This window comes from Ascaphus truei, chromosome 2, assembly GCF_040206685.1.
Source record: "Ascaphus truei isolate aAscTru1 chromosome 2, aAscTru1.hap1, whole genome shotgun sequence".
NCBI classification, from domain to species: domain Eukaryota; kingdom Metazoa; phylum Chordata; class Amphibia; order Anura; family Ascaphidae; genus Ascaphus; species Ascaphus truei.
The window spans coordinates 183,267,518-183,293,675 of NC_134484.1; the positions used below are offsets into that span (position 1 = coordinate 183,267,518).

The 26,158-nt window shown below is 47.5% G+C and overlaps 1 protein-coding gene across 1 annotated transcript in view; it reads left to right on the forward strand.

Annotated features, from left to right (window-relative positions):
* The first annotated feature begins 15,205 nt into the window (after positions 1-15,205).
* The window catches only part of DTNBP1 (dystrobrevin binding protein 1), a 216,737-nt gene continuing 205,784 nt past the window's right edge, over positions 15,206-26,158 (forward strand). Inside the window, exon 1 of the mRNA XM_075585658.1 lies at positions 15,206-15,361. Coding sequence (XP_075441773.1) covers positions 15,306-15,361 — 56 coding nt within the window. The 5' untranslated portion in view covers positions 15,206-15,305. The remainder of the gene's footprint in view (positions 15,362-26,158) is intronic.

Here is a 26,158-nt window from a genome sequence, read left to right on the forward strand (position 1 = left end):
GAGCTGTTGTTCTGTATACCAAGGGTTCAACTTCTGATTCTTTGGGTATGACACCATACCCTATTCCTCATAAGGTGCCTTAGGCTTTTCAACACTTTGTGCACTGTGGGAAGCCAGCAGAACCACTTCCTGTGGTCTGTAGAGTTTTATTTATTTTTAAATAAAGTATTTAAATTCAGTATGTGTCTGGCAGATGGCACAGTGAATATATGTGATGCTGGTTGAGTTATGGCTATTGAATGGTTCAAGTACTTTGTAGTACAAATAATGTTTTTACACCTCATTTTTTGTCATGTTATTTGTCTGTTATAGGATTAACTGTTACATCATGCAACATTTCTTAAGGGAAATAAAAATTCTGTTACGCCATAGCCACCTTTATGCATAGTCGTCCTGTGACACCACATGAGTTCTCAATCATACCTGTAGTAGCTCCCTCCCCCTAGTATCCTTTAAAAGCAGACTTGGTTGACAGTTTAATGTTCCTTGTCGAGCACACCTGAGATACCTGTGAGACACTGTATGCTTATAGCTGGATTAGCAGGTAATAGGAAACGGAGTTCCTAAATTCCGTGCTCAGCTGTAGGACGTCACTATTAGCATAATTATAATAAAAGTCTCAGATATACATCAAGATAGCAGGGAAAAACCATTCTCTTAGCTCATATGTGAATCGTGTCTCTGTAATTGCCTCCTAAAGGTGTGGGGGACCTGTGTAGATAGGTATGGGTCAGTAATAAATGTCTGACCTCCTAGTTTCACAGTAATGCACGTCTCCCTGGAGAAAGACACTAGTAGTATTGAACACCCAGACCGTAATAAACAGAATGGGGTACTCAAGAATGAGAGCTGGTGATTCCTTGGGCGTGCGTCACGTATGTAGTAGAGCAGGGGAAAGTTCCTCAAGGGAAAAAACGGAGCACAGCAAAGAAAGGAGGGGGCCAGACACCGGTGTGTAGATAAAAATCATTTTAGTCCATGGTAGACATCATGGTATGGGATAGGTAAAAAAACTCTTACGCGTTTCGGCTGTCGCCCTTTATCTAGCCCCCTCCTTTCGTTGCTGTGCTCCGTTTTTCCCTTGAGGAACTTTCCCCTTATAGCTGGATTAGCTACACGTGTGAGCAGTGAGCAGCTCAAAAGTATGATGTGACAGTGGTGCTAACCAGCAGCTGGTTTATTTCACACTGCTAGAGCTGCTGCTTAGAAAAACATTGCTTGTGGGTTCTAATCCTGTTGGGTCTAACACCAGAGGAGTACACCATTCCACTCACTAGGTGCCATAGGTTTATCAACTCAATACAGTTGTTATGGAAATCCTTTTAGGAAGTGTGGAGTGGTACTCATTTAAATATACTTTGCATAGCCATTAGCATATCTCCCAGAGTAGGTGTGCTCTTTTTTCAGGACAGGCATCTCTCTCACCACCACCACCACATTTCATGTATTTGGATTCCATCCGAGTGCGGATTTTTAAACATATTTTGCTCAGATTTTTAGCGATAGAAAAAAAAGTCTGATTTGCCTTTTTGGACTGATCTGTGGAATTCTGCGACTGAATGGAACTTGCCAATTTGCGTTCAATTCAAATTTGAAGGGAAAAAAACCCAGGGCATTGATTTGGGTCAGGATCCGGCCCCAAATCCTCTGCTTTTCAGCTGTGCCAGTGCGTGAGCACAAAGCACCCAACAAATTGGAGTAGTTGCCCACCACTCCATTTATCAGAATATAAAATTCCATTTCAGTGAACTTGAGACTTCTGATTTGAGCAGCATCACAAGCTGGAGTACCAGTAACAGCAGCAGAGGTAGATGCCTGCTCTGCTGTGTCAAAAGTTCAAATGTCTAGCTGATATGGCTGAGTAAGTTCAGTACACAACGTAATGTGTATTTATTACATTTGCAATGTGCTCATGGGTGTTATATTAGGTAAGGCACATGCGTCACGTCTGAGGAACGCATGTGCAATAATTAGAACACACGTTATATTTTTACCAATGCGCATGTGCAGTGTATTGGTTAATGTGTCTCAGCGCAATGATAATCCCTGTTCATACAGGTAACGTAATGATGCTAGGTTGGCTAACGTCTGTTGTTTTTGCATATCATTAGTGTAGCAGTGTTCCCCCTGGGCCCCCTTAGTTCTGCTCTGTAGCAGGGACCCCACGGCATGTCGGGGCGCTGCAGGGGCGAGTGCGTCACTGGGGGATCCCGGCGGCATCTGCTACAAGGCACTGCCATGTTTAAGAGGCTCGCGCATGTACGGAACGGTCTGGCGGCCATGTTGTGGTTGGCGATCTACAGTTCAGGGCCTTCCCGAGCTCGCACATGCACAGAAGCTTCAGCGGCGGCCATTACACTTAGAGCCTGAGCAGTTGAGGGCCAGGAGAGTATTCCAAGGTTGCGCATGAGCCGTGAAGATAGCGCACGCGGCCCCAATAGCAAAGAGCTCCACAAGGGACTACAAGACCCAGCAGCCACTGGGGCTGCTATCCATGTGACACCAGGGAGCTAATTGCGCGGCAGAGATCTCCTGCAGGAGATAGATACATTTGGCGCACTTGTCAGGAATCGGCTCCCCACACAGAGCACTCCCTCCCCGCAGGGAGCCCCTGGACACACAAAACAATCCTGCCTTACCGGCCTCCACGGCTCCTCGCCCCTGCCGCCGTCGCGGGATCACTTCCTTCGGCGATTCCTCTGCTCGGCGCCGGGCGCGCCCACGCCCTCCTGCACGCACACCTGCACCATCCACTGGCTCGGTTCACACGCATACACGAGTTACAGAGCACACTCAGTCTGCATACTCTTATTCCCGTCCCCCGGACCTCAGGCTCCGCCCCCGCACACTGCACGGGCATACTCAGGTTACTAACAAGACTCACCTGGCCTGTTATGCCTGCACCAATCTGCAGTGTCTCCCTGTAGCTCTTCCTGTCCTGCCTCCATTCCTAATTGGACCTTCCTGCTTTATCTAGTTCCTCTCTGCTCTCAGTCTTTGCTCGACATAGTCTCTGTATGGAAGTACTTCTGGATTCTCTCAGTGTTTTCACAGGTTCTGACGCAGCTCGTACGACTACCCCCTCTGGCTCTCGATCTCGGCACTCCTTGGACAACGCTCACTCTGGTAACCCCTTGAACACGGCTTGGACTACGACCTATCTCCACTCTCCACTCCCTGACTTCGGCAAGGCATCATTCACTCTATCTCTACAACCGGTACCGGCAAGTATTGTCTACCTTACTACACCTGGCCTGGCAACGCTTCATACCACACTCCGGACACGCTCCCTTTGCTGCGGGTGCGTGTATTACCACTTCCCCCTTCAGCTCAGGGGACGGGTCTGGTCTGTGGGCAGCACCGGCGTAACAGCGCTGAGGGCTTGCTAGTCAGTTGGAGCTGGGACAGAGTAACGGTAGGGTGTGCATGTGCAGGGCACCAGTAGCCCCTGCACTAGGCCAGAGATCCCCCTTAGGCCCCAGCTAGGCTCCGACTCCCCTCAGCTTGTGGTTGCTGCAGGGACCGGCCCATAGGATAGGGACACGGCTCTGTAGAACCAACATAAGTGAGGGTTATATCCCGGCCATTGTTGCTAAAGGTGAATTATCATCTGTAGTATCAGAGATAGAGACATCCTAAAGGTAGATCACTCCATGCGGGATCCATCCACCGTACAGGTGGGGGCTTCGTGGATCACCCTTCTGGATCAGCGGATACCAAGTACAGCCTCTGCGCGCCCGGGTGTGGACACACCTGGCAGGTACCTTCCTCACAACATAAATTAGTGGGCAGCGCTGTCTCACACTTGGGTGGGCTTGGGACTCTTGGGTACACGGTGTTGGGGAATAAGGTGTGGGGTTACGGCCCTGCGAGGTCTAGTGTTATAGAGCGACACTGTTGTTATCTTGTTCTAAATATAGTAAACTGTTTAACCATAACCTGTTGTATGTGGTTACTGTTTGTGGGTCCTGTGTCAGGGGTTATTCACACTAGGATCCTGCACAGGTGGAGGCGCTACGAGTATCGTTCAAGGATACAGCCCAGGTTCCCATCAGCGGAGGCTCAGGCCTCCTGTGAGCCTGACAGGTATTGCACCAGACACAGTAATACATGTAGATTCTCCCACAGGGTCCTTATCTGCGATTGAAGGGAGGGAGGGGGGGAACTGTGTTACATTAACTTTGAGGATACCCGTTGGCCAGATCTAATGGAGCGTTGAGTATCTACCCCATTGGGAGTTTCACAACTATTATTTATTTTTGCACTTATTGTAAGTTTTTTTTTTGAGTAAGTGCCGATCTAACATTGTTTGTATAAAAAGATTGCCTAATTTAATCACACTATCCAGAATTCTCTGTTGTACATTGTACAGTATGTAGCATATTGTTTCAGTATAGTTGGGGGGAAAAAGTCCTTATAACCCTATTACTGCATAGAACGAAATGCGCTACTAAGGGCCTCATGCAGAGAGCAGCGCTATTAACAATTTCGCCATTTTCCGGCGAAAATCGCACAAAAAACAGCCGAAAATGGCGAGGTAGGAAAAAAGCGCCATTTTTTTTTTCTATTTGAAAATCTCGCCGCGCGGCTGGCGAGAAACTACATCTCGCCAGTCTGAAAAATATCCAAATTCAGAAAGGCGCGCTCGCCATCTAGCGGCTGTTTTTGACGCGATTTTCTTCAATTTTCTCCGACAACTAAAGTTGGCAAGAAGCAGGAGCTCGCCGGCTATAGGGGAAAAAAAAATGCGCGATTTTTTTTTCTCCCTTTCAGCTGCGCGCATCTCCTCATTTACAATTCTCCACATGCAGTAATGCTAAAAATAGCGGATTTCGCCTATTTCTGCATATGGAGAATAAAACTCTCCATTAAAGCTACTTTTTCTTAAACTCTCCAATTTATTCTAGCGCTGCTCTCTGCATAGGCCCCTAAGTGTGCAATTGGTGATCTATAGGGGACTGCATTTCAGCCTGTATGCATAACCTATGACATTTATATGACCAAAATATCTCAGTGTTTCTCTGGGCCCTATTGAATAAAGTCAAAAGTGGAAGTCACAATTAGCCAAAAACTACCACTAACACCGCAATCGCAGCTTATTATATAAGGCTCAAAGTACAGTACTAAGTGTTACATAATTTCATTTGATTGCATGTCTTGCATAGGGGCTATATCTCTCCATCTTTCCTACTCTCCAACTAACTCAAGTTGGTGTGGAAAATCTCCATCTATTATATCAGCTCCTCTAGGTTTACTAAAGATGAACAGCACCACGATAAATAAAAAAAGATAAAACGTGGCAAAAATCATAATGAGTAAAAAATCGGTCACTGTGGCATTTGTTTTGTTGAAAAGTGATATTTTGTTGAACCGCAAGATTCCACATACTGTATAACACAGATTACCGTGCCATCTAAGGCCGCGGCCCCAGTCCTCACTGCTGCCTGGCATCCTGGCCCCGCGTGCACAGTTTAAAGCCACGATCGGCGGTCTGAAGGGGAGCTCTAGGGGAGTGCGGGGGGCAATGCCTTGATAGGGGACGCAGCCATGATGGGGTATATCTGCCCTTCCATTGGTGCGCGCCGACCACGTGACCTCGTTGCAGCACGGGAAGACAAAATTCTTGTCTTCCCTGCCAGAGTATGCGTCACAGCCCTTTGAGCGCCCACCGACACACAGCCACTGGGGCCTGCCTCATAGAGGGCTGTGGTGTGTGGCGCGCACGTCGCAGCACGCACCGCAGCGGCCACTGGGGACCTGCCTAACAGATGAGAATGCAGAGGAGCTGTGCTGCAGAAACCAATAGCAACTAAAATGAAGGCAATGAATAGGGGATCAACTATATACTCTGGAGAATTCTGCTTAGCTCCTCTCAGAAACGTCTGCCTGCAGGAGGTACACTAGTTATAATGTAAGTGCTCTGTGACCGAGATCTAACAAGCCCTGGTATATAGTTAAATAAAGGTTATTCCTGGGTATGTGCAATTCATCCAGCACACTCTCCTCACATTAATAATACTCCCACCTTAGTTTTATCAAAGAAAAAATGCTAGTTCGCATTAGGCTAAACTGTATGTTTCTATTTGCCTGACATAATTTGACAGCAGCCCCTAAATATTGCGCTTGGGAGCTTGGCTGATTTAGACATTGAAATTGCTCTCCTCGAGTTGTATCATTAATTTCTATCCTGAGGAAATGAAATCTTCAGCCTACATCTCAATAGAATAGAACATTTTTGCTTTCAGCTGTGATGATTCTGCTAATGTAGCGCTGCTTCCCCCCTCCTCTGGGAGATTAACCCTGGCTACAGTCCTGTGTGGTGCTCAGTACCTGTTTGGCTCAGGATATGCTGAGTGTTCCGCGGTGTAGTGGGGAAACAGGACAGGCTCACGGTGATCCTGGATGTTCTTTTTTGGTGCCAGCGCCTCCAGCCATAGTGGACTCCAGTAGAAATGAAGGAAATCCCCACCATGACAGTCTTTTATCCCCATACATCCAGCCAATAGATTGCGACTCAGACAGATATATAAGAAGGGATGGTCTTTATTATGCAGCCACTGCATGATGTTATTACAGCGATTGCAATCAGTTGTCAGGATAGCTTACAGGCTCCTGGATGGTACAGGCCTGCTGGTAATGTTGAGGCCTCACTAGAGTAGTGATTGCACCCAGTCCATGAGGGATTGAGCACGTGACATGTCTCCCTCCCAGCCGGGAGGAGACTTGGCTGACATCCTCTGAAGGGGAAGAGGGAACTGCCTGAACTCCACCCTGTGAGGGCTGCGTTCACATCTATAATTTAGGATACCTCCTCTTTGGTGCAAAAGGGGAGGGCACAGGATCTGCATCCTTATTGGACACATGCAGACTCCCAGGTCACCTCCACTTTTTTCACTCAGAGGCCTCGGACATGGCGTCCGCACGCTGAGCGAACAGACTACTTTAAGGCAGTGTTCGCGTCCATGCGGTGTGCGGGCACGTGCGCGCGGAAGCGGGAGGGGGCTCTCGTTTTACACCCTTTACGTTTTTTCCCCTGTACTACTCTTGGTGCGCAATAATTTTTTTTTTGTATGTTCCTTTCTGTATATTACTTAAGCAGAATTTCATACCAAATAAGGTCAAACACGCGCAAACCGATACAAAAACTAATGAGAGCCCTGCTCATGAGAGTATATAATCCAGAGCAGGGGTGCGCAAACTGGCGGGCGCGAGATTTTTCTGGGGGAGCACGGGCGGTTGCACAGGCCCCGCACTCCTCCCCCAGGCATTTAATTAAATGCCAGGGGATCGCGTGAGGCCTCTGCAAGACTCCACTTCCTGGGATTCAGCCGGCTGTGTGACGCATCGCCATGGCAACGCAGCGTCAAATGACGTTGCGGGTACATGTGACGTCACACATGTCAAATGACGCCACGGGTCACGTGACATGACGTCACATGACCCTGCAGAGTCATTTGACGCAAATACAAGGTGGGGGGGGGGGGGGGGGGTTGGGGGGTGTGAGAGCCAGGGAAGGGAAGACAGGGAGGTGCAGCTTCAAAAGTTTACGCTCCCCTGATCTAAAGAGAATAAAGGGCAACATCGAAGCAAAAAGTAAAATGGTTGCTCATTGTGGGACAGAGTGTGCCTCAGGATGGGGTATGGTCCAGCTACACTGCTGGTCCCATTAAGGCTTGGGGGGTGAGGATGTATGGAAGTGTTGGCGTGAAGTTTGGTCTAGCGGCACATATGGTCCCAATAGGGTTTGAGGGGGTATGGTGGATGTTAGGGGTATGCCAGATAGGCTTCCTTGAAAAAGTTGAGTTTTTAAATGTTTACATTTGAATGGGAGTTAGGACGTCCTAAAGCTTAGCACCCTTTTGTGGCTATGAGTCAGAATTTTTTAGATGGTTATTTTTTATCATTATTTATCGATAAATCACAGTCGATGGCATTTTTCCAAATTCTGAAGTTTTACTTGAACAAGGCAGTGTTAAAGCAGCAATCCCTCCTGCTCGCTTTTTTTTTTTTTCTTTTTCTGAATTTGAACTGAGGGTCCTGAGGGATGGACCACACTATCTATGTTCAGCCCTTATTACAGAATCATTCCATATATGCAGCCAATAGACAGGATGTACGATGTACTTGGAGCATGTGTATGGATTTTCAAGGAACAGGAGCACAAATAAATTGTACATTAATAATTCAGTAATTGTGATAATCAATTGCCTAATGGCCAAGCGCCTAGAATTCATTGACTGAAAAAAGGGATGGCAATGTAACCGAAGGAGCAAATAGCAAATTGGCATAGCAAACGTCGGCACTCACACATGCTGTTATGACAGACATGGACACTGCTTTTTAAAACAAAGCTGATTTTCATATTCTGTAGCTATACGTATGTAACGGTTTTACGGGCCCCCACCCAATCTCACATTGGCCCCTGTGGTCTACTGGCCCCATTACATGTATGTATAGTGTGTGGTGCACCTGCTGGCTTACAGGACTCCTGAGTCTCCCGCTTGGTTGGTGTGGGGATATCAGCATGACAGGTATCTGAGGTAGTGTCTCTGAGTCTTACTCACATCCGATGCAGCGCCTCCACCTCATCAGGATCTCTGCGGCAGCAGGGGGACGTGTCTGATGAGGACCTCCTCTGTGGTGCCTCCTTCTGTGTAATAACTCCACTCAAACACAGCAAGGGTCTTGTGAAACTGGGCATCTTTATTGCACATTCAGGCAGACTGCCCCTCACAGCGGTCGTCCTAGCCACTCATTTCCATGTAGTGCATCCCTCTCAGAAGTTCCTGGCCTCTTAAAAGAGTTGGGTCACCTCTCCCCTAAGGGAGATCACCACCTGTGTCAGATCCCTGAACACAGTGTAGGGTATGTTATCAATTGGATATGACAGCCTTACTGCTGCAGATACTCCTTAACATTGCACTCTGTAGAACCACTGATTAACCATCTCTCCAACCCACTAACTTTAGGCAGTGCTGTGTCTTATATAGTCTCAGAAAACAGCCACACCTCTTGTGTCACTAACAGTGGACACAGAGCATGTTACCACTCCCCTTGTGTACATATGACACCTCACCAGGGTGTGAGGGCAAACCTCCATGATTGATGCTGGCAATCCTGCATACTTACCAGGTTTACTGCCAGCATCAGAAAGAACTGTATACCATTTTTATACATGGCTACACGTATTTTGTTTGTATTGTAGCTTGTTTTAAGGTCCTGTACCTTAAGACCAGCTGTTGCTATATTGCACTGAAATTTGAGGGGCGTTCAATTGTCTGTCTCTAGCACCAATAGGCTGAAGCTCAGGACCTTTAGCTACTTAGATTAGCTGGAGATCAATGATATACGTTGACATTGTAAATTAAACTGTACGTGTTAAGAGGGCATGTACAGCACTTGCTTAGAAGCAGCTATGGTACCATGGTAACCTCGGACTGCACTGGGTTTTGAAGATAGCTTTATTAACCTCCCAGACACTTAGTGGGTCATTCTACAGTCTACGGGGAGTTTGGGCAGAAAAGGTTTCAGTCACTTTGATGGTTATATAATAAGGCTCTTAATATTTCAAATGCTTATACTGTATCACTTGAATAGAGCATCAGATTTTTAAAATAAAAACAGCGTTGGAAAATTGCAAAAAGTGATCTATTAAAGTGAAACTTAAAATGCAAAAAAATAAGCAAACAGCCCTGACGGCTGCTTTAACAGGACCTGCTGTCACATGCCTGATGTTGAAAGGTCTGGATTTTTATTCTCTGTCATTTACTATGGATATGATGACCAGACGTCACGGTTTTTAATCAGCTGTCCCGGTGCCCCAAAAATTGTGAAAATGTCCTGGTTTAGCTGGGACAGTCCCGGTTATTAATGAGGTGTCCTGCCGGTTTGGGCGAGTAGAAGGAGAGTGGAGGTAGAAGGAGATCAGAGGATGCCGGCAGAGCCAATCAGATAAGAACAGCCATAGCCGGCAATAGTGAGAACAGCAGGGCTGTCTGGCTGCTGCAGCTTCTGGGCAGCATGTGGCGATGCAGAGCACTCCTGCTCTGAGCTGCTCCTCTGTTGATAAGTGTGTGTGTGTGTCTGTGTTAAGTCCCCGCTGGCGCTGAGCGCACTCATGCTTGGAGAGTGCTCCAAGCATGAGCGCCGGGTGTCCTGCTTGTATGCACGCGCGGGGGGGTCACTGCGGGTAGCTGAGCGTGCGGGTAAGTATAGGTTTTATGTTTACCTAAGCGCTGATCGCGGCTGAGCGTGTGTGCACGCGCACGAGCGCCGCGCGCACCGCGTGAGCGGGGACTTACATATATCTATATGTAGCCCTGGTAAGAAATAGGGCTATATGTCTATCCTCCTACTGGTGTAAGCCCTGCTAAGGGCAGGCCGCCAGTAGTTATCATGGGTTTTCCCCGCTTCAAGCCCTGCCCTGATTGGTGGAGGTTAGCCCCCTGACTCTGTGTGGAAGGCAAGAGACACAGGGGAGGGGCCTGCTGACATCATGATGGGCAGGGCTGTCTAAAGTTAGTTGCCAGTTCCTGTCTGTGACAGGCAGTTAGTGTTGGAGTGCCTGACTGGACAGTCAGAGCAAGTGTTAGTTAGCTAGGTTCCTGAGCAGTAGGGCCTAGTTAGCTAGAGGTGGACCAATGCCCCTCAACCTGCTAGGGGGTGAGGGAAGAGCTAGCCCCACCCTGAGTATCTGTACCTTGGGGTGGAGGCAGGGAGCAGTGAGAGCCCCAGACAGCCATCCTGAAGGGGTACAGTCTGGAGGAGAAGGAGGAGATCACTGTACATGTTTTGTACATGTACAAAAGCTCCTCACCCCTACCACATGCAGTACCCATCACCTGAGATCAGACTCCAAAAGACTATTCATGGTCCCAAGACTCAACAAAGTATCCGGACGTTCCTCCTTCTCCTTCCGTGCACCCCAAAACTGGAACAACCTACCAGAGACTCTCATATCCACCTTAAGTTCTTTCAAATCTAAGGCTGTCTCACACTTTAATCTGGTCTGTAACTGTTTCATACGCTCATAATATATATTTTCTTTAACTGTGCATGCAATGTCTTGTATATAATGTATACCCTGTTCATTTATGTAACTGTATTTGTAACCATGTATTATTTTGTTTTACTCTGTGCCCAGGACATACTTGAAAACGAGAGGTAACTCTCAATGTATTACTTCCTGGTAAAATATTTTATAAATAAATAAATAAATAATGTTTTGCTGCTGCTGCTGTGTGCTGCTGTACAAAAAAGGACTTGTGCTACTTTTACAAAGAGACTGAGACTGAAATCTCTCACCCCTTGGAGGGGTTCTCTGGAAGGATTTCACCCTACCCTGATAGGGCTTGCCAGAGATGGAGACGCTGCACCACTAGAAGATGAAGACAATAACCCCAGAAGCCTTTCCCTGTAGTCCCCCATACTATCGCGGGAGACTCAGGCCCTCCTGTTACCAGCAGGTATGCACCACTCATACACATGTAGCCAGCCCTCAGTACACCCTAGGGGTCCGATCTGTGACCGGGGGAGGGGAGGGGTAGATGGGTTACACATATATGTAAGTCTCCTCCGCAAGCGCCGCCCGCTCAGCCCGATGAGCGCTAGCAGTGACTTAGCCTTTGTGTGTATGTCTGTGTTGGTAAGTGTGTGTGTGTTGGTGAGTGTGTGTGTTGGTAAGTGTGTGTGTGTGTGTGTGTGTGTGTTTGTTTGTGCTGGTGTGTGTAATGCATGCGTGTTTCATGCATTATGTGCATATATATGTTGTATATTTAGTGTTTGTATATGTTCAATATAAATGTGTATTTGTTTATGATATGTGTGTATTAAACTAATGGTGCATGTTTGGTATGTGTGTATATGGTGCAGTGTTTGTGTGTATATATGGATGGGGGGAGGGAGAGATGAGAAAGGGAGGAGGGGGAGAGAGGATGGATATAGAGAGAGGAGGGAGGGGGAGCGGATGGAGAGGGAGGGGGAGAGAATGGAGAGGGAAGGGGGAGAGAGGACGGAGAGAAAGGGGGGTGTCACAGGAGTCCAGGAGCAGATATAGGACCTTGATGGCTGGAACAGCAGGGAAGGCAAGGATCGTCGTGGTCACGGGCTGAGGTCGGTGACAGACGGCAGGCAAAGATCGTCGCGGTCACAGGCCGGGTTCGGTGGCAGGCAGCAAGCAGGATTTTCAGGGTCCAGACAGGGGTCGGCAGCAGGAAGGTAGGAACAGGGTAGGCGAACAGGGCAGGGGGGCAGGAACTGGGACCATGGGACCAGGAAACAGACGGGACAAAGCTAGTTCAATAGCAAGGGCCTTTAATAATGTTACCAGAACTCAAACAGGAACAAAACGAAAAACAGATCTGGGCAGAAGCATAAGGAGTCTGGACACAAACAAAGCAAAGGAAAAGCGTTGCAGAAAACTATAAGGCCTGTTATATACAGGATGCGGCCGTGCGGCCGCGGGTTCCTATGCGAACGCGCGTGCACATGCCGCATTCCTTTCCTGTATATAGTGCCGGGAGCCGCAGGTAATGTATATATGTGTATATATGTGTGTATGTGTATGTATGTGTGAGTATATGTATGTGCATGGGTTGTGTGAGTGAATGTAAGTCCCAGATAGATTTTTTTAAAGAAAAAAATAACTTTAATAAATATTTTTTTTTACTTCTGCAGTTATTTACACACACACACACACACGCGCGCACACACACGCGCACACACACACGCACACACACACACACACACACACACACACACACACACACACACACACACACACACATCCACGCATACATACATACAAACACACATCCACGCATACATACATACACTCATACACACACATATACATACATTTGAGCGCAGGAAGCGGCGCGAAAAGATGAATTTCTTCATCTTTGCCGCTGTCTGTCGGCTCCCCTCTCCCTGCCGTGCGCGCGGCCCTTTTATAGAAAGGTTGACTGACTTCAGCCAGCTAAAAATCCGCACGCGCGCACGGCGCAGCACGCGCCCAGCACTATACAGTATAACGTGCCTAAGGCAGACAGAGACAGAAGACAGGATCACCCAAGAGGAGACAGACAGGGGAAAACCCAGAGCAGACAGAAACAGCAGCACCCAGTGGACAGACAAGGAACTGGGAGAGAGGAAGACAGGATAATATGTCAGCGCTATTCCTGACAAGGGGAAGAGAGGATGGAGAGGAAGGGGGGGGGAGAGGATGGGGGAGTGAGGAGAGGGAGGGGGAGAGAGGATGGGATGGAGTGGGAGGGAGAGGATGGGGGAGAGAAAGGAGGGGAGAGGGAGGAGGGAGGGGAGAGGGAGGAGAGAGGATGGGGAGGGGAGAAAGGATGGGGGAGAGAGAATGGGGAGATGGAGGACATACGAGGGAGGGGAGAGAGGATGAGGAGAAAGGGAGGATATAGGAGGGATGGGAAGAGGGAAGATATAGGATGGGGGGAGAGGGAGGAGAGAGAATGAGGGAGGAGAGAGGATGGGGGAGAGGAAGGAGAGGATGGGTGGGAAGGAAAGATAGGATGGGGGGGAGGAGAGGATGGGTGGGGAGAGTGAGGAGAGGATGGGTGGGGAGAGTGAGGAGAGGATGGGTGGGGAGAGGGAGGAGAGGATGGGTGGGGAGAGGGAGGAGCAGATGGGGGGGGGGTGCAACTGTTTTTTATTCAGAATGTAATGCATCAGCTGATTTTTTCTACATAGACTCTCACATTCCCTCCAACTGTACCTATTTAGCAGACACTGTACTTGTTTTTCATGTCTTGTACTAATTTAAGCTCCTGGGAGATTTATGACTGAACTGATAATGATCAGCTGGTTATGGGTGATTTAACACCACTTTTATTGTGTGTATATTAATAAGTATATAGCAATTTTTTTTAAATACACTTTAATTACTAATATGATCTATGCATACAGTAAATTACATTTTCCAGAGCCTAAGGCTTCGTTTAAAGTTAGTTTACGCGTGTGACATCACGCATGCCTATCGCTCACCTGATTTCTGTGTATAGTGGTTGCGCGGCAGGGAGGCGTGGCATGTGACGTCACGTGCACGGTTCACTCCTTTGGCTGAACCGTGCACATAACCCGGCCTTCGCACCACAAATACAAAATCTAAAGTCTGCTGGAGAATCGCGTGCGCGGTCGGCTCCAGCACACGCACGCGAGCTCTGTGGCCTGTGTCATAGAGGTTAGGCATTTAGTTCGCGGCGCGCACGATTTCCCAGGAGCGTGCTCACCAACTACAAACGCGACCGTAGAATGTGTCACTTGCTTGAAAGCTCCTCAATCACACACTGACTTGGCAAATAAAGTGTACAGAACCTATTTTCATATTGTAGATGTTGGGGGGTCTGCTTTAATACTCTACTTTTTGTGGATAAACTTTTTAAGGACACCTGTGCTTTCTTGCTCTTATTGTACTTTGTATCTGCGAAGATTTAGAGTCATATTTATTAAGTGATGCTATGCCATAATACACCAGCTGGTGCCAGAAGACACTTATACAGCCCATTCACTTGAATTGGGCCATTGTATTGTATGTCTTTATTTATATAGCGCCATTAATGTACGGAGAGAACGTACAGAGACAGTAGGAGGGAGTTCTGGTAAGTGCGTCTGCAGGGGGCCAAGTTTTATGTATCATGTGTTCAGAATATCCACAGTGCTATTCATATGCTTCTTTAAGCAAGTGTGTCTTAAGGTGGGTCTTAAAGGTGGATAGAGAGGGTGCTAGTCGGGTACTGAGGGGAACCGCATTCCAGAGTTGGGCCACGAGGTGTCTTCTGGTGCTGAGTGCATTACGGAGTAGCACGCCTTAATAAAAACTATATGGCTTTGATGTTTCAGAGCCCAGCTCTGCGCTGCTCGCTTTACCATGCAGAGCTGGACTCTGACACATCAAAGGCCTTCGTTTAATTACAGTATAAATATGTTGTGGCTAACACCTGCATGCCGTGTCTTGTACTGTGGAGCTGCTGCCCTCTCCTGGAGGCAATGCAAAGAAATTCCTCCTGCTGCAGCGCCGGGCGGGATTGTGACGTCACATCTCTCAGTCACCAGTCTCCTTTCTTCCTTGGCCATTGCGACATCACACGGGGGTTATTGTTGTTCTCCAGGCTCCGCCCCCTCCACTCGTGACTCTGACGCGCTATCAGCTGGCTCAGGGGGGCGGGGTTACACAAGGAGGCAGGGTTACACAAGGAGGCAGGGTTTGCCTGTGCTGCGCGCGCAGGCCCCCCGGGGTAATCAGCGCCTCTCTCCAGCTCTGCGCCAGTGCCGGAGGAGAGATGTTGGAGAGCCTGCGGGAGCGGCTGCTGACTGTGCAGCAGGACCTCACCAGCGGGTAACACGCGCTGCTTCCAGGGGTGGCAGTGCTCTTCTGCAGAGTGTTTGCAAGAGCAGGGTGCTCTGTGCACCGGGTTATTAGCCGCGGCTCTTCTTTGTGGCACTATGCAATGTAGGAAGTGAAATATTCAGTAAGGCAAAAGTGCCAAGCGGTCAGTGACTTGGTTCCTTGTGACAGTTATGAAAGTGAAGCTTCCCCCTCCTCCCCCCCAGTGCAGGATAGTGATATAATAACTATGCATGCGCTGGGGAACTTCTGAAACATTGGGACACCCACCCACACACATTGGTCCTACAGTGTAAAGGGACTTTAATTTCAATATCAATGTTTAGATTGCCGATTTCACCGTTCGCGAATTGGACAACTCCTTTATATCTCATTGATCCTCCCTGATGTGTAGCGGAAAGAAATATGTATATGCTGCTTTCTCCCTGAGAAAAGTTTCCGCTTCACTACACGGTTCAGCGGAGGTGAAGAGGTCACCATGTTCCTCCTTTTAACTCCCTGATTGTTCAGCATTATGACTCCCAGGCTGATCTTCCCTTTTTAGAACCCGTGCTTGCCTTCAAACAACATCTTGTATCTCTGCAGTTATTTCTCTCAGCCAGTAATTGCTGTGTTATGTGCAAGTAGTAAACCTATAGTTAAAGAGGAACATGTAGAGTTCCATTTAAACAGGTTTTATGCCAAGTCCCATTTTCTTTAAATAGAGGGAAATTTAGGTTGAACTAAAACGAAATCATATCAATACTTATTCCCTCACCTGCTGCCTCTAAGTTTCCCCTCAAACCTCTTAGATTGTAAGCTCTTCGAGGCAGGGATTTCCTTTCCTATATCCTGATTTTACTGCACTTAATGTATTTTAAATCCCTGTACTGTATTCTTTGTGAAGCACTGAGTACATTTTTGGCGCTATATATAAATAAAGACATACATACATACATACTGTACTTCAACTCCTGCAGCATGGTGAAACCAGAAACTGTTAAGTTATCCTGTTGGGTAACTGTGTAATAGGAGCTTATCTCTGTCAAGTAACTTTGTGTCAATAGTGTGATTTTAACAATCCATTCCTGAATTTCTAGTCTGTTAGCAAATGTTCTATAGTTAGGCTAAGGCCCCGCTGCCTCAGACCATGCGCCCGCACTGCAGACAGGCGGTGCGTGGAGAGGCACTTGACCGCTATATGCGGTCTGTAGGGAGCGGGTGTGGCGGCCGGGGGGCGTGGTTTGTGCGGAGGGCTGCAGCGGGGGTTTCCAGGGCTGCAGGAGGGACCCCCCCCCACATGCCCTCGCTCTCCGTCCTACTCCTCCACATGCCCTCTGCCCAGCTCCCGTCCGATAACCCCCCCCCCCACCCCCTCCCAGCGGATGGCTGCTGCGGGGGTCGGTCTCCCGGGCTGCAGGAGAGTGCTGCTGCCAGAAGGTAAACACGCTCTCGCGCTCTCTCTCTCGCGCTCTCTTCTCCCCCCCCCCTACCTTTTGGAGGTGGGGGAAGCTCTGACAGCTCGCGCCCCCGCCGCTGATTGGCTCACCGGCGCGACACGTCACCGCTCGGGATCGCAATTCTCTTGTAATGTGTGTGTGTGTGTGTGTGTGTACACAGTATCGGAAGAAATACCAGACTGGATCATTATTACACTTGGGGTTAAGTTGGCAGATATGTACTCATGTATACATGTACAGGTTGAAAGATGGCTTATAATAACCCTTTTGCTGCTAGAATGTCTTCGCCAGCAGAGTATTAGTGCCCTGCTCATGTGGTCCTGATCTGTGTTTCCCGATGTCAGGCATGGTAAAGGAATACAAACACAGAAACAATTAGTAGCGCTAGTGAGTGAATAGTAGTGCTAAAATGTGCAAATTAATTCTATATATTTGTAATGTAAAAGAAGAATTAAATACGTGTAACAAGTGAATACTGTGAGCATCAAATGATTCTAGCATAGGGAAAGTCTGTACGGAATAGGCGAAGCTTCTGTGTGGTCAAGCCTGACCAAATGTAAACAGAAAACAAGAAAAAAGAAGCGCCAGTTCCGTATGGTATAAATAATATATATGTAAAGTTTATTAAATGACCAGAGTAGTCAAAAGGACTAGTGGTTGACCTGTGTGATTAAAAAGCAATAGTATATCTTATATAAGCAGATGGCAGCAATTAACAAGTGACATATAGAAGGGGATGTGGAGCAAGGAAGCAAGATATCATGGGGAAAGATGGCCAACAACAGGATTGGTGATTGTCAATAACAGTCCATGTGGCTAATGTTAGCCCAGTAAAGAATAAACACTCACTAGAGAATCTCCCTTCTCACTGGTGATGTGGGTGTGCTGATGACAGATCTGTTGAAGCACGGAATATACCTCCTAAACGTGCGCTCCGGTTACACTGATGTTCTGATGTTGTAAAATCAATTCCCTCCTGTGGCACAAAATCACTTCCCGCGTGTCAGACCTCAGTTTGAGTTGAGGCTTACTGCGTATGAGTCCTTGCAGGGCACCAGATGTGTATGTGAAAAAGGGTGCCTCTATCCCCAGATGTAGAGCAACAAGTAATACTAGTTGCTTCGCACAAAACGTGCCCGCGTTTCTGCGCTGTTACGTGATGTCCAACGCGTTTCGTCACTCTAGTTGATTTTCTCAAGGAAAAGGAATAACCTGACTTACATATGTAGCCCTGTGTAGTTTTTGGGTTACATGTCTTTCTCCTCCTGTGCAATAATACCTGTTAAGGGCAGGTTTGCCAGGAGTAATCATGGGGTTTGCCCTCACCTCCTGTGCTGTGTATTATTCAGTGAAGGAAGTGACATCAGGCTCTGTGTCCACTTACAGTGACACAGGGGCAGGGCCTACTGAATCTATATAATATGCAGCACTTCCTGAATTTAGTCAGTGTGCCTCACCGCCTGAGTGAGGTGAGTCTATCCAGCAACCTGTCAGGGCTCTGGCAGTGTTTGTGGCCCTCCCTCAAGGGAGTGGTGTGGAAGACTATACCTCTTACTCCATCAGGGAGTAAGGGAAGAGCTAGACCTGCTTTCAGTGCCCTTGCCTGGGAGTGTACGGTCAGGGACTTCCTTTGGGTTGGCAACCTAAGATGAGCGGCTAGTGCCCAGGCTGCAATGATGGGCAGTCTGCCTATGCTGAGGACAATAAAGGATGCCAAAGAAAGATATCGCTTCTGTCCTGTGTGTGGGGTCACTTAGGAAGAAGGTCCACATAGAGGTTCTCTTTTAGAGACTCCTCCCAACTATGCTGGGGGTCTGGAAGAGATGGAGGCGCTGTACCATGAGTGAGTATAACTCAGCATTACCTCATAAGCCAGTCCTGATGCCATTCCCCATAACACCATCAAGCGGGAGACTCAGGAGTCCTGTAAGCCAGCAGGTGCACCACACTATTATGCCTTGTAACATGGGTCAGTGTCCACACAGGGGGGGGGGGCAATATGAGATTGGCCCGGGCAAACACCGTTACTGTAGACGGACGTTCACAGAGGTACACAATTGGAGACTTTATAAGGTGAAATTATAATAGGCTTTATTGTGCCTTTTCCTTTTCATCAGGAAATCATCCAAACACAGAGGGGGGAACAAAGCTTCTATTCACTTGGGAGTATCTCTAGTGAAAATACCATGCAATTAATTGACAACTCCCTAAGTCAAGCATGTCTCGCAGCCCCAAAACATATAGCATGAAATAAGCAGATATAAGCAGTCTCTTAATTATGTAAGTCTTATCTGATTCTTGCTTTAGAGTAAGCTTCTCTGCTCTCCTGGAACCGCACCCGTGCGTGCACAGAAAATATCAGCATCCAGGTTTAGAAGTCTTATTTGGTGTCTTGCAATCAGCTATGCTGGGCAGAGCTTAAGACCGGTCAGCTCCAGAGATGTGTGTTCTCTTGGTCAGTCTCTCCTGGGAGTCTCAAGAACACTCCTCTGTATCTCCAAAGGTCAGCTCTCATTCAGAGCTAAGGAGTCACTTCCTGTCTCACAGGACAGGCATTTGTAAGCAATCTAAATCAGGCAGGTGGTGTTTCTTAATTGACTACCAGCAGTTAACCACCACACTGCTAGATTAAAGGCACATTACTTGAACAGGGCTTACTCCCCTGTTACATACCTCCCCTGTTTGTGGGAAGCTCGGGCTTACCACGGCCAAAGCCCATCCTTCCACTCTCATTCTAGATATCTCAGTGACTTGAATGAGAGTGGATGGAGGAAGAGAACCCTCAGTCCTTTTGGGATTGGAGCCCTTTCTCCAGTTTATTCGTGTCTCCTCCTGAAGGTGTTTGAGATCAGCACCCCTCAGTTGCTCGAGGAGGACTTTCTCCAAGTATAGTCTTTTTTTCTACGTGCGCGGTCATGAGATTTCCCTCGCGTCGGGTGCTCGTCTTATTGTAGGCATACTGTATGGCAGCAGTTGCAGAGCGTTTAAAAACAGCCCTTTTTAGATTAAGTTGCAATTCCACACCCACTTCCAGAGAATGTCCCATCTTTTCAGCTTCATCAGCTAAGGATTCTTCTGGTTTTAATTCAGCACGTGTACCTTCTTTTATTGCCTGCTGGGTGGCTGAAGGTTTTGCTAGTGCTTGTTTAGCTGGTTCAAATTTTGCAACCTTGTCTTTCAGATGAGCAGTATTCCCAGCTCTCACTGTACCCTTGTCTTCATGGGTTTTTGAGGCTGTGGGATACTGACGGTTAGTCAGGGTCAATACTTGTCCTTGTAGGACTGTAATCTTATCCACGAGTGATCCCTGTTTTTTGAGTGCGTCTTGCAAGTCTCTTCTCAGGGAATTTATCTGCATGCTTTGCTTTCTCTGAGCCTGCCTCCACATTTTTATTGCATTGTGGAGCACTATGAACTTCTTTGCTTGGGCCACAGTTACTTGTTTCAGTTTCTGGACCTTCTTGTGCTCCCTTTTGTGCCGCGTCACCTGGGTTCTAAGCTTGGCTTTTAGCGTTGCTTTGGTGATGCTCAGGGTAGCCTTCAGTTTCTCATGCTGCTTTGCGGGGACATACTGGGTCATCAGACGTTCCTGCAGCACTTGAATTTCTTTAGCAGCCTGCAGCTTTTCTTCCTGCAGCGTTTGCTGCTTCTCCTCAACATACTGGAGGTGTGTACGCAGACCTTGAAGTTGGTTCTACAGTTGGTGCTCTGCTTCAAACTTTTCCTTGACTTCTTCTGTAAACTGAAAATGTACTTCTCTTTTTAATCTTGAATTTTCTCTTTTTTCAGTCTCTGTATTCTTCAGGGCTTCTTTGCAGTCCTCCCATTTACGCACATCTGCTTTGAGAATGACACTCTCCTGGCGTGAGACTTCCTTCTCTAGGTTGAGGGTCTGAAGCTCCTTCTGAGAGACTTTGAGATCTGTATCAAGATTACCAATAGTTTCTTTAGCAATGTCCAGCTCCTCAGTGAGACTGTGTAGATCCTTTCTGGAAACTTCCAGGTCTGTGCGGCAGCTGTTGGTCTCATGATGTGAGGCATCAAGCTCTATATGAAGAGTGTGAACCTCTTGCTGGAAGACTGACATCTGCTTCAGTGCCTCCTCATACTTCCGCTTTAGCGTAGCCACCATTTTATCCGATTGGCTCTGCTTTTCATCCATGGCGGAAATAGTAGCCTTTGCAGTATCTAGCTCAGTCTTGAGATCCTCCAATTCGGTCTTGGCCGCAGAGTAAATTGCGAGCATAGTCTTCTGTAGCTCAGCATTATTTTTCTCTCCCTTTCCAATTCTTCACAGAGCAGATCAGTCATGCCTGGCAATTTTCAGGGCGTCTTCAGGGCTGGTCAAGGGATCGTCACTCACTGGTTCCGGCTCCGCTTCCCTGGGATGACTGGTTGAGGGTTCCTCACTGTTGGCACCGGACAGACACTTCTTTGGGGTACACGACTTCTGCCTTGGCCCCTCTGAATATTCGGTTAACTGTGGGACGAATTCTCCATTTTCTCTAGGCTGCAGGGCAACTCGGTCCCCCTTTTCCTCCACAGGATCTGTGGACGTGTCTGTTCCTTCCACGGTAAGTGAAGAACTGCTTTTGGTTTTTTTTCCGCCTTTTTGATTTGGATGACACCGTCCCTTCAGGGATATTAGGGTCTCCATCTTCATTTGAAATTTTAGCGGCTTCATTATATACGCCAGGCTTTTCTTGCAGTTGCTTTAGCTGACAGAAATATTAGGTGATCTGCTGCTCCCGCTCTGTCTCCTGCTGATCATATTCGTCAAAGGGAGCGGTCTTTTCTGTTCGTGCCGAGTTCAGGCACCCCCACCATTCTTGGGCTGTTTTGTGCGTGTGACTCGGTTCGGGTTCCCCGTAAGAGATGTGTTCCTCTTTATTGGACTGGAAGGACCACTCTTCCATGGGGTAGGGTTCATTACAGGAACACTGCATCTTGTCCTCCATTTTTAGGCTATCAGGTGTAATTTTCTTCCTGACCTCAGGAGGCACTATTGCAGCTGTTGCCACTGTATTTGCTAGAACCCCCAATTGTGGTAGTCCTACAGATGGGCATATTTTCCTTGTAGAGGTCGTAGCTCTCACAGGCATCTCTGTAGACTTTTCTTTCTTGGGAATTTTTTTTTTCAATATCAGCATGCATTTTCTCTTATCAGGTATACAAGATGTGCAGTTGCTAGGTAAAAAAAGTCTATTTGCTCTACACCATTTACTTGCTAGGTGCAATCTCTCCGCTTCAGCAACAGAATTTGATTTTCTGCCTGAGTTCAGTAATTTTCAGTCTCATCTTTGGGTATTATGGCATTCACACTTCACACTTTGGGTATCTGTTTTGCTCCGAAGATATATAGGCAGACTTTTTTACTTGCAGAAAAAAACAACAATCTTTCATTCCCGGCAGGGTGACTCAACACTCAGCATTTGTTTGCTAAAAATTCCCCTGCTTCAGCACAGTCTTGTATCAATTGTCACACTTTTCTGCATATACTCCATTCACAGCTGGTAGCCCTATGCGGTGTGGCAACCTTTATTTGCAAAATCAGTACCACTCGTGGGTCACCATCTGTATTCACTGCTTCAGTGAAACTTTTGAAAACAAAAAACACCTATCCTTTTTTTAAGGGCTGACTCCCTTCTTGAACCCTGACTATGGCTGGAAGGGAAAACCCCTATTTCAATGACCATATTACACTTTGTGATAGGCAAAATAAGGTTTAGCTACTTAAGCAGTCTCTTCTGGGTTTTTGTAAGTTTCAGTGCAGTGTGTATCCCTTTAACTCTGATCTCTGCTGCATGAGGGTTTTTTTTTTTTTCAGACTGTTTGTAGGCAAAAAGCATAACAAAAAATTTCACATAAAAATCTCCGGTCCTTTTTAGCTTCAAAGACACCTCTTGTCCCACCTCGGACACCATATGTAGATGGACGTTCACAGAGGTACACAATTGGAGACTTTTTATAAGGTGAAATTATAATAGGCTTTATTGTGCCTTTTCCTTTTCATCAGGAAATCATCCAAACACAGAGGGGGGAACAAAGCTTCTATTCACTTGGGAGTATCTCTAGTGAAAATACCATGCAATTAATTCACAACTCCCTAAGTCAAGCATGTCTCGCAGCCCCAAAACATATAGCATGAAATAAGCAGATATAAGCAGTCTCTTAATTATGTAAGTCTTATCTGTTTCTTGCTGTAGAGTAAGCTTCTCTGCTCTCCTGGAACCGCACCCGTGCGTGCACAGAAAATATCAGCACCCAGGTTTAGAAGTCTTATTTGGTGTCTTGCAATCAGCTATGCTGGGCAGAGCTCAAGACCGGTCAGTTCCAGAGATGTGTGTTCTCTTGGTCAGGCTCTCCTGGGAGTCTCAAGAACCACTCCTCTGTATCTCCAAAGGTCAGCTCTCATTCAGAGCTAAGGAGTCACTTCCTGTCTCACAGGACAGACTTTTGTAAGCAATCTAAATCAGGCAGGTGGTGTTTCTTAATTGACTACCAGCAGTTAACCACCACACTGCTAGATTAAAGGCACATTACTTGAACAGGGCTTACTCCCCTGTTACAGTTACACATAGAAATTTAAAAAGGTTTGATGTTCAAGCAACGTCATACAGACAGTGTGTCGGTGCTCTTGATGTTCACTGAACAAGGTAAACTTGTCCATGCTAAACAACATGTCAGTGTACGCAAGTGTAGATGAATTATTTGAAGGTTTGTTTTCATTGTTTTATTACATTTGTGAAAAACACACCAGCTATTTGGCTCCAAGGTAAAAATATAATGCAGGTCGAGGCCATTTTGCTTTGTGTCCTTATCCATGTACCAAAGGTATTGGCAAAGTTGGTGGGATTGCTGGGTACTCTGACGTCAGTAACTTGAAGTTTGTTGGCTGCACTCAGTGTAATGTTGGAGCTGAGAGTTTTATTGTCGGTTTCTATATCCAATTGGTTGAATCCCTTCTCACTGGAACTTCTCCAGCAGCAGATGTTATGTAATTTGACTGTTGATAAAATACAGTCTAGTCAAAGCTAAGCCGTGTTGGCTTCTGACAGCAGTGTATATGCAATTGGAGGGTTGATTGCTTCAAATTGTATTGACATTCCCATGCAACAAACCGTATTTTTAAAACACATTGGTACAATTTGGCCCTCCATTTATCCTGAACACGATTTTTTTTACTGCTTTGAGTTCCGTGAAAAATTAATGCATTCTCCAACTGTTGGATTAATACTTTCTTTCCCCCCAAATAAAGGTACAAAGACATTTAGTCTATAAACGCAAACAGTAGTCATATCGCCAAACAGTTGAGCTAAAAATTACTTACTCACCCCAACAAACATATTAGTTGATTTTGCTCATAAGGTAACTGCATCTTTGCTGTTTTGTTCCCTGTATGATACATCTATTCCATAAGTAGACAAAAACTGTTTAATCAATCCCTCTATTGACTTCCAATAGTTGAACCTGGAGGTATGAGGTAACTGGTAGCAGGATCTGATTTGTTGGGTATAACTTAAAGTAGCAGTCCAAGCTGCCGTTTTTTTCCTCCCCCTTTTTAATATGTGCACCAATACACACAATGATAAATCATTAGTTACGTTGCCGATCGATCCGTTCTCCTGTGATTGATGGGCGAAAATTCAGCTGGGGGTTCCACTAAATTGCCCTCAGTGCAGTAGAAGAGGATCAAAAATGCAAAGGTCTGTGTGGACGATGATGTGACCAGGCAGTCACTATATACAATTGGTACACTGCTAGAGGGAGGGCAGGGTAAAAAATACAAAAAAAAAAGCTGTGTGTGCTGTGCACGCGCATAGTAAGTGAAACTTCTTTGACTTTTGTCACTGAAATTGTATTTGTATTGGTGATGTTTTAATTAAAAATCAAAATATAATTTCATTGACAAAACGCAAATAAATTTGACTTAGAACGTGCGTACACATCCCTTGTATTTGCACAAAGCGTGAATTCCTCGTGTGACTGTGCGTGTGACTGTGCGTGAGACTGTGCGTGTGACTGTGCGTGCGACTGCGTGCGACTGTGCGTGCGACTGTGCGTGCGACTGTCTGTGCGTGCGCGTGACTGTGCGTGCACGTGACTGTATGTGCGCGTGTGCGTGCGTGACTGTGTGTGCGTGTTTGTGACTGTGTGTGCGTGTATGTGACTGTGTGACTGTGTGTGCTGCATGTGACTGTGTGACTGTGTGTGTGCGACTGTGTGACTGTGTGTGCTGCATGTGACTGTGTGACTGTGTGCGTGCGACTGTGCGTGCGACTGTGCGTGCGACTGTGCGTGCGACTGTGCATGCGACTGTGCGTGCGACTGTCTGTGCGTGCGCGTGACTGTGCGTGCGCGTGACTGTGCGTGCACGTGACTGTATGTGTGCGTGCGTGACTGTGTGTGCGTGTTTGTGACTGTGTGTGCGTGTATGTGACTGTGTGACTGTGTGTGCTGCATGTGACTGTGACTGTGTGCGTGCGACTGTGCGTGCGACTGTGCATGTGCGCGTGACTGTGCATGTGCGCGTGACTGTGCGTGCGCGTGACTGTGCGTATGTGTGTGCGTGCGACTGTGTGCTGCGTGTGACTGTGCGTGCGTGTGACTGTGCGTGCATGCGTGTGTGTGACTGTGCGCGTGACTGTGCATGTGCGCCTGACTGTGCATGTGCGCGTGACTGTGCGTGACTGTGCATGTGCGTGTGACTGTGCATGTGCGCGTGACTGTGCGTGCGACTGTGTGTGTGCGTGTGACACTGTGTGACACTGTGTGACACTGTGTGACACTGTGTGACACTGTGTGACACTGTGTGACACTGTGTGACACTGTGTGACACTGTGTGACACTGTGTGCGTGCGTGTGACTGTGTGCGTGCGTGTGACTGTGTGTGCTGCGTGTGACTGTGTGTGCTGCGTGTGACTGTGTGACTGTGTGCGACTGTGTGCGTGCGTGTGACTGTGTGCCTGCGTGTGACTGTGTGACTGTGTGCGTGCGTGTGACTGTGTGCGTGCGTGTGACTGTGTGCGTGCGTGTGACTGTGTGCGTGCGTGTGACTGTGTGCGTGCGTGTGACTGTGTGCGTGCGTGTGACTGTGTGCGTGCGTGTGACTGTGTGTGCTGCGTGTGACTGTGTGTGCTGCGTGTGACTGTGTGTGCTGCGTGTGACTGTGTGTGCTGCGTGTGACTGTGTGACTGTGTGCTGCGTGTGACTGTGTGACTGTGTGCGTGCGTGTGACTGTGTGTGCTGCGTGTGACTGTGCGTGCTGCGTGTGACTGTGTGTGTGACTGTGTGTGTGTGTGTGCGTGTGACTGTGTGTGCGTGCGTGTGACCGTGTGCGTGCGTGTGA